Here is a 12511-nt window from a genome sequence, read left to right as displayed (position 1 = left end):
CGAGAACACCAGAGGAAGAACCAGAAGAGCCAGAAGAACCAGAAGAACCAGAAGAAGATGGAGGAAAAAACCCAAGGAAGATAGAAGAAAGAAGATAGAAGAAGCATTTAAATAAAGGAATTGTCAAAAACTGTCTCTTGTCATTTTTAACATTTTTGACAGTTTTTTAGTGAAATGGTAGGGGTACTTTTGTACCCCCTTACCATTTCACACAGGAGGGAGGGCCGGGATCTGGGGGTCCCCTTGTTAAAGGGGGCTTCCAGATTCCGATAAGCCCCCCGCCCGCAGACCCCCACAACCACCGGCCAGGGTTGTGGGGATGAGGCCCTTGTCCTCATCAACATAGGGACAAGGTGTTTTGGGGGGCTACCCCAAAGCACCCTCCCAATGTTGAGGGCATGTGGCCTGGTACGGTTCAGGAGGGGGGAGCGCTCTCTCGTCCCCCCTCTTTTCCTGCGGCCTGCCAGGTTGCGTGCTCGGATAAGGGTCTGGTATGGATTTTTGGGGGGACCCCACAATGTTTTTTTTTTTAATTTTGGTGCGGGGTTCCCCTTAAAATTCATACCAGACCTGAAGGGTCTGGTATAGATTTTGATGGGGACCCCACACCATTTTTTTTTTAAATTTTGGCCGGGGTTCCCCTTAATATCCATACCAGACCTGAAGGGCTTGGTATGGAATTTAGGAGGACCCCCCACGTCATTTTTTTTTTAAATTTTGGTTTGGGGTTCCCCTGTAGGGAATTCCCAGGCCGTTTTTATCAATGAACTTCTATGTGTATTGTCGGACCGGCAATGCATTAATAGCCGCAAGTAGTTTTAAATGACTTTTTTCCTTTGAAATGTCATTTTGCTGTCAGACTGTTCTAAACACGGGAAACATGCGCCCCTTTACAGGCATACTATAGACACCCCCCAGGTACGAAATTTAAAGGGATTGTCATGCCTTCTTTAATAAGGCTTGAGATTTTCCTATTTACCCTTTGATTTAATTAGATTGCTCTATGCTGCCATCTAGCGACCATTTTGCATAACTGCTCTTACCTATTTCATGTAGTCATTTAGTATAGCTGGCTAGATTTGGTACATGAAAGCCTCCGTACTTTCAATCCCATCAGGCCTTGCATCAGCTTCCTCCACCATTTTCATCTTTTCCTACCATGGAAGCATACACATCTGCTGCTAAGCTCTACGTTAGCCATCCGGATCCATCTTCGGTATGTTTACTAATTGTATCTTCAGCTAGATAGATAGATAGGATGGCACTAATTGTATGATCTTTGTTAATTGCATTTTGTCTGTATCTGTTACAGTTTTACTCTATCTTGTATCAATAAAAGTTCAAAAGGATTCTGCGCCTACTGGAATGCATTGGTATGAGAGGAGTTAACAGTGTGCCCGAATACACCTCAGTCACGTGTAGTGAGGGGCATAACAGTAAAACGAAGGCTTCCAAGCACGGCTGGCATACAGAACAGCAGTAAAACGAAGGCTTCTAAGCACGGCTGGCATACAGAACAGCAGCAAAGCAAAGGCTTCTAAGCACAGCTATCATACAGAACGCCAGTAATACAGCAGTGTTATCAGCTTCCATATAGCCGGACACCATGTCACAGACAAAGTCAGAGCACTTCACAACAAGGTCAGAAGTTTACTCCATGAGCACAAGGAGGTCAGTGAAAAGCGAAACAATTGCCATTGCCCGCGCAAAGGCGGAATCTGCAAAAGTAAAAGCTGACTTTGCGGCAAAGGAGGCCAAAATAAAAGCTGCATTCGCCGAAAAAGAAATAAAAGCTGCATTTGCCGAGATGCAACTTAAATTAGAAAAGTTACGTATGGAAACTGCATTGGAGGAACTAGCTGCAGAGAAGGAGTCAGCGGCTGCTGCGGCCGAGGCAGACATCTTAGAAGAACTTGCAAAGCCCACCAGTGAGCGGCTCAGCAACGTACTTGAAAGAAAATCCGTTCCCGACGACGGTACAGAGCGTACCTCAGAATATGTGCGGCGGCACGCCGAACCAGACAACTGCCCACTTACAGCACCGAGAGCGGACTCAACCCCTGCCATTCACAGGCCTTACGTGAAGCAAGAAAGTAAACCCGCACTCAGTCAGTTTTCAGCACATTCTGCAGCCAGGCAATCAAAACACTACGTCACAGTTGACCAAATTGAAAATGAAGAACGACGGGTTAAAAGACACAGCGACTGTATCTCTGATGACCGCAAATACCCACCAAGTTCCTGGCACAACAGAGCGCCCCCTGGCTACTCACACAACAATCAAGGTATGTCAGATTTCTTCAAGTTCTTAGCACGACGTGAACTGTTAGCAAAGGGACTTGCAAAGTTTAACGATCGCCCTGAAAGTTATAGAGCATGGCGTTCGTCCTTCAGAAATGCAACTAGAGACCTTGAGCTAAATGCAAGTGAAGAAGCCGACCTCTTAGTCAATTGGCTGGGGAATGAATCGTCAGAGCATGCAAGGAGAATCAGAGACATTAACATTAATTACCCAAGCCGAGGGCTGAGCATGATATGGGAAAGGGTCGATGAATGTTACGGTTCCCCAGAAGTTATAGAAAACTCTCTTTTTAAGCGAATAGAGGACTTTCCCAGGATTCCTAACAAAGGCTACCAGAAGCTGAGAGAACTGAGTGACCTAGTGACAGAACTCCAAATAGCCAAAGCAGAAGGAGACTTGCCAGGCCTTGCCTTTCTGGACACAGCCCGTGGCGTTAACTCTATAGTGCAAAAGCTACCTTACAGCCTTCAAGAAACCTGGATTTCACAAGGCTCCAAATACAAGCAAAAGCACAACGTCCCCTTCCCACCATTCTCTTATTTTGTGGACTTTATTCGCTATCAAGCAAAGGTTAAAAATGATCCTAGTTTTGACATCTCATCATCTGACTCTGCTCACCCTAGGTCAAGTAAGCCTGCTCTAACCCGCAACTTCAAAGACGCACCTGTTGCAGTACGCAAAACAAGTGTATCTCCAACACAGGATCCAAGCAGAGAGTGTCCTCTTCACAAGAAGCCTCATTCGTTGTCAAAGTGCAGAGGTTTTAGAGAAAAGACTCTCCAAGATCGCAGAACCTTCCTCAAGGAAAACAGACTTTGTTACAGGTGCTGCGCATCAACTTCTCACCTTGGGAAAGACTGTAAGGTGAGCATCAACTGCTCTGAGTGCAACAGCTCAGAGCACAACACAGCTCTACATCCAGGGCCAGCGCCATGGACTCTTACCCCCTCACCCACAGTGGACGAGCACGGCGGGGAGCAACAAGACACAGTACCTCCTGTAGTTACACCCCGGTACACCCAAGTCTGTGGAGAAGGTCTGTCTAACAAATCCTGCTCTAAGATTTGTCTTGTCACAGTTTACCCCACGGGTCGCAGAGAAAAGGCAGTGAAGCTATACGTGATCCTGGACGATCAAAGCAACAGATCACTCGCCAGCTCAGCCTTCTTTGACACTTTCAAAATCAAGGAAGCCGGCTCTTCATACTTACTTAAGACTTGTACAGGGGTAAGTGAAGAAACTGGGAGAAGAGCCATTGGTTACCAAATCGAATCCTTTGACGGTCAGACTACCCTGCCTCTGCCAACTCTAATCGAGTGCAATCAGTTCCCAACTGATAGAGAGGAGATCCCTACACCAGAGGTGGCACTTCATCACGGACATCTGAAGGGCATAGCACATCTCATCCCTGAACTGGATCCCCAGGCCGAGATAGCACTTCTCCTTGGGAGGGACATCATCAGAGTTCACAAGGTGAGAAAACAAATCAATGGTCCCCACAACTCCCCCTATGCCCAGAAGCTAGACCTAGGATGGGTCATCATAGGCAACGTATGCCTAGGGAGTGTTCACAAACCAACCAGCGTGAACTCTCTCTTTACAAAGACACTAGAAGGTGGGCGTCCATCCCTATTTCAGCCTTGCACCAACAGATTCCTTGTAAGAGAGAAGCCTGCCAGTGTAATTCATTCCAACCCTTACACCGCTAATCTTCTTTGTCATGAAGACAGAGATCATTTAGGGTGCTCAGTTTTCCAAAGGACTAAAGAAGATCACAAAATTGGCCCATCTATTGAAGATCATATCTTCTTGGAGATAATGAGACAGGGATTCTACAAAACCAACGAAAACAGCTGGGTGGCACCCCTGCCTTTCAAAGCGCAGAGACCCCGTCTTGCTAACAACAGAGAACAAGCTTTGAAACGCTTTTCTTCCCTCAGATCCAATTTTCAAAGAAGAACAGAAATGAAAGGGCATTTCTTCTCATTCATGAGTAAGATGTTTGAGGATGACCATGCTGAGATAGCCCCACCTCTAAAAGACAATGAAGAGTGCTGGTACCTACCAATCTTCGGTGTCTACCACCCCAAGAAGCCAGGTAAAATCCGGGTAGTGTTTGACTCCAGCTCACGGCATCAAGGGATCTCATTAAATGATGTCCTCCTAAAGGGACCAGATCTCAACAACACACTTCTTGGTGTTCTCATCAGATTCCGCAAAGAAGCAGTTGCCATAGTGGCAGACATTCAGCAAATGTTCCACAGCTTCCAAGTCAAGGAAGAACACAGGAACTTCTTGAGATTCCTATGGTTCAAAGACAATGACCCTACTAAAAACATTACAGAATACCGCATGAAAGTACACGTTTTTGTTAACAGTCCATCTCCTGCTGTTGCCATCTATGGACTTAAGCTATCTGCCCAAGAAGGTGAGAAAGACGTTACACAGTTTATTGAAAGAGACTTTTATGTAGATGATGGTCTGAAATCACTTTCTTCACCTGAAGCTGCAATAAGTCTACTCAAGAGGACTCAAAGCACGCTTGCCTCTTCAAATCTCAGACTGCATAAGATAGCATCAAACAGCAAGGTCGTCATGGAGGCCTTCCCTTCCCAAGATTATGCCAGTGACTTCAAAGATCTGGACTTAGCTACAGACTCCCTTCCTATGCAACGCAGCCTAGGACTCAACTGGGACCTCAAGTCTGACACCCTTACCTTTCAGGTTGACCAAGAGACAAAGCCCTTCACACGGCGAGGTGTCTTATCCACCATTAACAGCCTGTATGATCCACTTGGGTTTGCAGCACCAATTACCATCCAAGGTAAGATTCTGCTTAGAGAGCTTACTGCAGACACATGTGATTGGGATTCTCCACTACCTCCTGAGAAAGAGACATTATGGGTAACATGGAGAGACTCTTTAAAGACTTTATCCAACCTACACATACATAGACCATACACCCACTTTCCTCCCACAAGGGTTCAGTCTACAAAGTTATGTGTATTCTGCGATGCTTCAGTTAAAGCAATAGGAGCAGTAACCTACCTCAAGTCAGTAGACATCGAGGGCCAAGTTCAAATTGGGTTTGTTATGGGCAAAGCTAAGCTAGCACCATGTCCCGAAACCACCATTCCAAGATTGGAACTGTGTGCTGCTGTACTAGCAGTAGAACTAGCAGAACTTATTACATCTGAGATGGATCTAGAACTCGAGGACACAGAGTTTTACACAGACAGCAAGGTAGTGTTGGGTTACATTTACAACGAAAGTAGGAGATTCTATGTCTATGTACACAACAGAGTCCTAAGAATCAGGAAGTCGACACAGCCCACCCAGTGGCATTATGTCTCAACTGATCATAACCCAGCAGATCATGCTACAAGGTCTGTACCAGCATCCCGACTCAAAGACACTACATGGCTCACAGGACCACCCTTCCTGTACAAGTCAGCGCCTACGACGTCAGTAAGGGAGACATATGTACTGCTAGAACCTGAATCTGACTCAGATATCCGTCCTCAGGTTTCCACACTACATACAACAATTTCTAAACAACTGTTGGGATCCAAGTGCTTCCACAAATTCTCCACTTGGAAGTCCTTACAAAGAGCTACTGCTTCAAAACTCACACATGAGACTCTGACCACCTTCATGGCTGAAGTATCAGCTGTAATGAATGCCAGACCTTTGACATCTATACCTAATGATCCTGATGATCCTTTCTTGCTTACACCTTCCACTTTGCTCACTCAGAAAGTTGAGGTGATCACAGCTCCTCCAGTCAATCTAGACACAAAGGACTTATACAGATGTCAATGGAAAAGAGTACAAGTGTTAGCTGACACCTTTTGGAACAAGTGGAAGAAACAATACTTGTCTAATCTACAGACCAGGAACAAGTGGCAAGACAGCAAACCCAACTTACAGCCTGGTGCCATCGTTCTCATGAAAGACACTCAATCGAGGAGAAACGAGTGGCCTTTGGGTCTGATAACTCAAGTGTTTCCCAGTGAAGATGGAAACGTCAGAAAAGTTGAACTCAAAGTCATTAGGCAAGGCCAGCCTAAACTTTTCCTCAGACCTGTTTCTGAACTTATTTTGTTACTCTCCTCCGGAGTGCCATGATGTGTGGTATCCGTGGGAAACCAAGCGGGGAGTGTCATGCCTTCTTTAATAAGGCTTGAGATTTTCCTATTTACCCTTTGATTTAATTAGATTGCTCTATGCTGCCATCTAGCGACCATTTTGCATAACTGCTCTTACCTATTTCATGTAGTCATTTAGTATAGCTGGCTAGATTTGGTACATGAAAGCCTCCGTACTTTCAATCCCATCAGGCCTTGCATCAGCTTCCTCCACCATTTTCATCTTTTCCTACCATGGAAGCATACACATCTGCTGCTAAGCTCTACGTTAGCCATCCGGATCCATCTTCGGTATGTTTACTAATTGTATCTTCAGCTAGATAGATAGATAGGATGGCACTAATTGTATGATCTTTGTTAATTGCATTTTGTCTGTATCTGTTACAGTTTTACTCTATCTTGTATCAATAAAAGTTCAAAAGGATTCTGCGCCTACTGGAATGCATTGGTATGAGAGGAGTTAACAGTGTGCCCGAATACACCTCAGTCACGTGTAGTGAGGGGCATAACAGGGATATTACACTTTTATTGTTTCGCTTTAAGCATTATTAAAAACACTGCTCCCGAAAAAACGGCCCTTTTTAAAACTTTTTTTTGCATTGATCCATGTCCCCTGGGGCAGGACCCAGGTCCCCAAACACTTTTTATGACAATAACTTGCATATAAGCCTTTAAAATTAGCACTTTTGATTATTCATGTTCGTGTCCCGTAGGTGTTTGCGCGTTCAAACAAATTTTTTGCCTGTTCGCATGTTCTGGTGCGAACCGAACAGGGGGGTGTTCGGCTCATCCCTAGTGCAGGCAATGTTAATCACCCTTTCGCACTCACCTCATATAACCTAAGACTCCTGGATTTCCGCCAGCCAATGTCCGCGCACGTCACCCTTCCCATCCATCATACGAGGATCTCAATCTGGGAAGGCCTGCTGCGTAGCTGATGGGCATCAGTGGAGCCTCATGTCTAAGTTTTCCCTAAGGCCGAACAAAGCCTAGAGCTGCCTCTGGCTACCATGCACAGCTGCACCAAATTTTGCACTCTCTAGTTGTAGTAAATGATGTATCACTTTGTTATCCTAAGTAATGGCAAAGTTATTGCCAAATAATTAGGCCATAACAGAAATGTAAAAATTGTGGTGTACAGGTGTGAGAGTTGAAGTGGTTAATTTTGGATTTACATGGGGGTACATGGCTTATTTTATTTATTTATTTATGGGGTTTTTTTGTTTTTTTTTGTTTTCATTTCTAATAAAGGATGTTTCTGGTGGATTTTGTTTTCATTTTCTATGGGATTCTTTTTTTAGAAGAAATTATATTGGTTACTTGCAAGGTATCCTCCCAATGTTTACTCCATGGGGTTGATTTACTAAAGGCAAATAGACTGTGCACTTTGCAAAGGGCAATTGCACTCTGCAAGTGCAGTTGCTCAAGAGCTTAGTAAATGAGGTAAAACTTCACGTTGCAAAGAATACCCAATCATGTGCAAGGAAAATTTTTAAAACAGCCTTTTTGCTTCCATATGATTGGATGGTGGAATTCAGCAGAGCTTTTCTTCATTTACTAAGCTCTGGAGCAACTGCTCTCGCAGAGTCTATTTTCCTTTAGTAAATAAACCCCTATGAGTCCTGGTATGGTTCAGGAAGGAGAGCTGCACTGTAGTTGCCCTCACATTTCTTGGCCACCCAAGCTGCATAAGAGTCTTCTATGATTTTTTAAGGGAGACCTTATGCCTTTTTTCTGTTTTTGTTTTCCTAAAGGGTCAGTAACATTTAAAAAATTAAATTAAAATTACTACAGATATGGATAGAACTCAAAAACTATGTGAAAATATAAATATAAATGAGAAGCAGCTGCATTTATTCAAAATGTGTTCTGGTATCACATATATAATTGAAGTGGATGTAAACCCAATGTCAAGCCTTTCTAAACTACTGCCATAGGGGTTATCTATAAGGATATACATGCCTCCTGCATGTATCTTTACTTGTCAAATGTCTCCCCTCTGTCTGTTATGAGACCCGAAAAACTGCATATTCTTTGGGTGGGTCTGTTGTCTGGAGCTCGGTGGGTGGAGTCGTGATGTTAGTAGACTCCCCGCCCACCTCTATACTACCCTTGTCAATATGCATTTTTCTCCTGTGCATTTATTACATTGAACTTCTGCTATGATCTCTAACAGCCAGTGAAAAGACAGGAAAGTAACCACATGACTTCAGCATGCCAAATCATGCTGAGGTGTGGAACAGCCAATCCTTGCAGAGCTGCTGAAGAAAGGAGTGGGGGTGGGAATTAAAAAATACTGCATGTGTCTTAGGCTAGTGCACGAGATATGTAAATCACCTGTCACTCACAGCAAGGGGGAGGATATGACAAAGTTTTTCTCTGTTTGTCAAGATTTATCTCACTGAACAATAAAAGAGGATTGCTCAGAGCTGGATTAACTCTTTGTGGCAAGACTGGGCTCAAATGATAGGAAATCTTATACTCTACAATGTGCTAAACCTCAAAAATGAATAATAAACTCCAATAAATAAGTGAGAAATAATGATCATATAAGAATGCAAAAAAGTCCACATGCACAAAATATTTAAAAACTCTTCAATGCTGATGAAAAATGTGAATAAAATCACTCCATGCTCCATGACAGTCTCTGCAGGAAATATGTGCTGACAGATAATCACCACCACCTCAGTGTGCAATGCCTGCTCACCTCAAAGGAAGTCCCCCTGGGGTCTATTGGCACTTTCAGTATAAATCCATAGAAAAGATCAGCCAGATCAGGAACGGCTTCAGCTAATGGCTCCAGGATTACCAGGACTTTTCCACATACAGTTTGATTTGTCCAGGTTCAATTTCTCAAAGCAAATAAAATATCATCATCACGCAAGATTGATTAAATAACTTGCTTTTAATTGATAAAAATCATATGCACTCACATTTACATAGTAGTAAAAACGCTTCAAAATGATCAGTTTTTTTTTGCAATGGGACAGCTCTCCTCCCCAGTACACATGCACGATTATGAGACACCGGAAGTGTCATCCCTGGCTCCTCCTGATGCGTTGTGTCACAGGTCATGTGACGTTCTCAGGGGAAAAATTCCCTTGAGAAAGTCACCTTACCTGTGACGTAACGCGCCAGGAGGATGTCGGTGATGACACTTCCAGTGTCTCATAACTGTGGATGTGTAAGCAGGAGGAGAGCTTATATATTTTGTAATAAGGATGTGCAATGAGGAGGAGAGCACATATGGAGCATGGAGTGATTTTATTCACGTTTTTTGTCAGCATTCAAGAGTTTTTATTTATTTTGTGCATGTGGACTTTTTTGCATTCTTATATGATCACTATTTCTCATTTATTTATTGGAGTTTATTATTAATTTTTGGGGTTTAGCAAACTATTATTTGTTTTATTAACATTTAAAAAATGTCATGTGGTCCCCCTAAAAATTCATAAAAGACAGTGGCAGTGAACATGCTCTCGCTACCCCCGAACCATACTGTACTAGACCATGCACCTTCAATATTAAATTTAGGGGGGTATCAAAGTCTCCTCCCTTGCAAAATATTTTGTTCAAAATGTTATTGAGACAAGGGCCTCATCTCCACATCTTGTTCCCTAAAAGGGATGGGATGTGGAGTCTGTGTGGGGGACTTCCAGGAATCCAAAAACCCCCTTTTAGAATAAAGAGGCCCTTAGATATTTGCCTCCTCAGGTGAATGAGTACAGGGTATGTGATACCTCTGTTTACTCATTCAAAAAAAAAATTAAACATTAAAAAAAAAACACCTACACTGTGAAAAAATTGTTTCTTGAAAAAGAAATAAACAATGTCTCCTGATGTATATCCAATATCAAACACAATGGGGGTTATTTACGAAAGGCAAATCCACTTTGCAGTACAAGTGCACTGCAACTGCACTTGAAAGTGCACTACAAGTGCACTTGGAAGTGCAGTCACTGTAGATCTGAGGGGAAGATCTGAAATGAGGGGAAGGACTGCTGATTTTATCATCCAATTATGTGCAAGCTAAAATGCTGTTTTTTATTTTCCTTGCATGTCCCCCTCAGATCTACAGCGCCTGCACTTTCAAGTGCACTTGCAGTGCACTTGTAGTGCAAAGTGGATTTGCCTTTAGTAAATAACCCCCATTGTCTTGCAATGTAGATCCACTTCAATTACCATGAGCAGCTGCCAAATGATGTTGACCTGCTGAACCAATGACCTGTCATCTGACAATGTTTGCCTGCTGAGATTCCTGTTGCAAATAGTAGGATCCTGATGACTACTATATGTCAACAAACCAGCCAGGGATGTTGGATAACTTTATTGAACTAATACGGTCATGACTGCATGTTGTCAATGACATTTACCAAGATCCCTCAGCAGGTCTTTTTACAAACACCAGCCAGCCATGGAAATGTAGTTTTGTGATTGTAGTGCAGTCACTGCAAAATGGACATACATCTGACTGATGGTTGTTTACTAGAAGGTTCCGATAGGTACACTGACCAAATCTAGATTATTTGTTAACCCGTTTGGCATACTGAAAACAGGCTGGGTTTGGGTCAAACTCATGTGAAATCTGAATCCAAAGTTCATCCCTAGTCAGGGGTACTGATTTCTTTGGCATTTTGCATTCATATATACAGCCAGTTGGTGGAGCTGTAGGCTCCTTCCCACATATTCTTGGCAGTCTCCTTATCTTCTAGTTGTTAAAAACTACAACTACTTGGGTGAATATAGAGTTTACAACGTACAGTAGATATCACTCATACCACATAGTTTTGGTAAATCTAAGGGAACATTTACCTAGAATGATATGATCAGATTGCAACTTGTATAGTGAGCCTTAGACAGCTGTCACCAGAAGAGATGTCTTTACTAAGGATAAGCTTGGGTTTGGTCCAAAACCATATTTGGCTGAACCTGGAAGGAAGCTACTAGATGGTTTCACATGGCCATATTAGGTCAGTGTCAGTTGACTGAGCTGCTGCTGACAATTCCTTCTGGGTTCATTTCGAGCATGAGTTTGAACTGAACCCAAGCTCATCCCTAGTCTCTTGCCAGTGGAAGATGTCCCATCTTTCCCTGTTCTAGTGACAAATCCAAATTTTTGATTGTTCCCTCACTTGTGGTCTTTGTGTCAGTTGTTACCAAAACAAACAGAGAGGAAGAATCTCCCCAGTAAGGAAGAAAACAGCAATAAAACCTGACGGGGGTTTCATCACATCACTATTCTATCCAAATAAAAAAAAAAGTTTAGCTTTACATACACTTGCCTTACAGTGTTTATATAATATAGTCAAAGCACTAAAGAGGAAGTTGATATATATGTTGCACAATAATTAGATCTTTTTTTTTTCTTGACCTATTATTAGCAACTTTGGCACAGTTAAATCTTACTAAGCACATTCAAAATATAACTTCTTCATAAATGCTTCCCATTTTTCACTACAAAAAAAGACCAGATTTCAAAATAGCTGAATTTCAAATGAAACTTTGCCCACAGTTTCTAGTTTTAGATCTTAGTTTTAGATCTATTTTTTTCCCCAAGGTTCTGTGCTGGGACCAATCCTATTTAATTTGTTCATAAATGACCCGGAGGATGGGATAAACAGTTCAATCTCTGTATTTGCAGACGATACTAAGCTAAGCAGGGCAATAACTTCTCTGCAGGATGTGGAAATCTTGCAAAAAGACCTGAACAAATTAATGGGGTGGGCGACTACATGGCAAATGAGGTTCAATGTAGAAAAATGTAAAATAATGCATTTGGGTGGAAAAAATATGAATGCAATCTATACACTGGGGGGAGAACCTCTGGGGGAATCTAGGATGGAAAAGGACCTGGGGGTCCTAGTAGATGATAGGCTCAGCAATGGCATGCAATGCCAAGCTGCTGCTAATAAAGCAAACAGAATATTGGCATGCATTAAAAGGGGGATCAAATGCAGAGATAAAACGATAATTCTCCCGCTCTACAAGACTCTGGTCCGGCCGCACCTGGAGTATGCTGTCCAGTTCTGGGCACCAGTCCTCAGGAAAGATGTACTGGAAA

General features: G+C 42.9%; 1 protein-coding gene across 1 annotated transcript; it reads left to right on the top strand.

Annotated features, from left to right (window-relative positions):
- Positions 1-996: 996 nt before the first annotated feature.
- On the top strand, positions 997-10674 carry LOC141141255 (uncharacterized). The gene is made up of 3 exons (XM_073628934.1): positions 997-1216; positions 1313-5827; positions 10618-10674. Exons 2-3 carry the CDS (start codon positions 1607-1609, stop codon positions 10672-10674), a joined length of 4278 nt encoding a protein of 1425 aa, XP_073485035.1. The 5' UTR covers positions 997-1216; positions 1313-1606.
- The last annotated feature ends 1837 nt before the right edge of the window (positions 10675-12511 follow it).

The sequence above is a fragment of the Aquarana catesbeiana genome, linkage group LG04 (genome assembly GCF_042186555.1).
Source record: "Aquarana catesbeiana isolate 2022-GZ linkage group LG04, ASM4218655v1, whole genome shotgun sequence".
Classification (NCBI taxonomy): Eukaryota; Metazoa; Chordata; class Amphibia; order Anura; family Ranidae; genus Aquarana; species Aquarana catesbeiana.
Note: the sequence above shows the minus strand (reverse complement) of the source record. Positions and strands in the feature narration are given on the sequence as shown.

Bases quoted from the DNA above. Each gene is read 5' to 3' on its own strand.
- LOC141141255 (XM_073628934.1), top strand. From the start codon at position 1,607: ATGTCACAGACAAAGTCAGAGCACTTCACAACAAGGTCAGAAGTTTAC. The intron at 5,828-10,617 runs GTTTCCACACTA...CTTGCAATGTAG, and splicing joins ACTCAGATATCCGTCCTCAG to ATCCACTTCAATTACCATGA.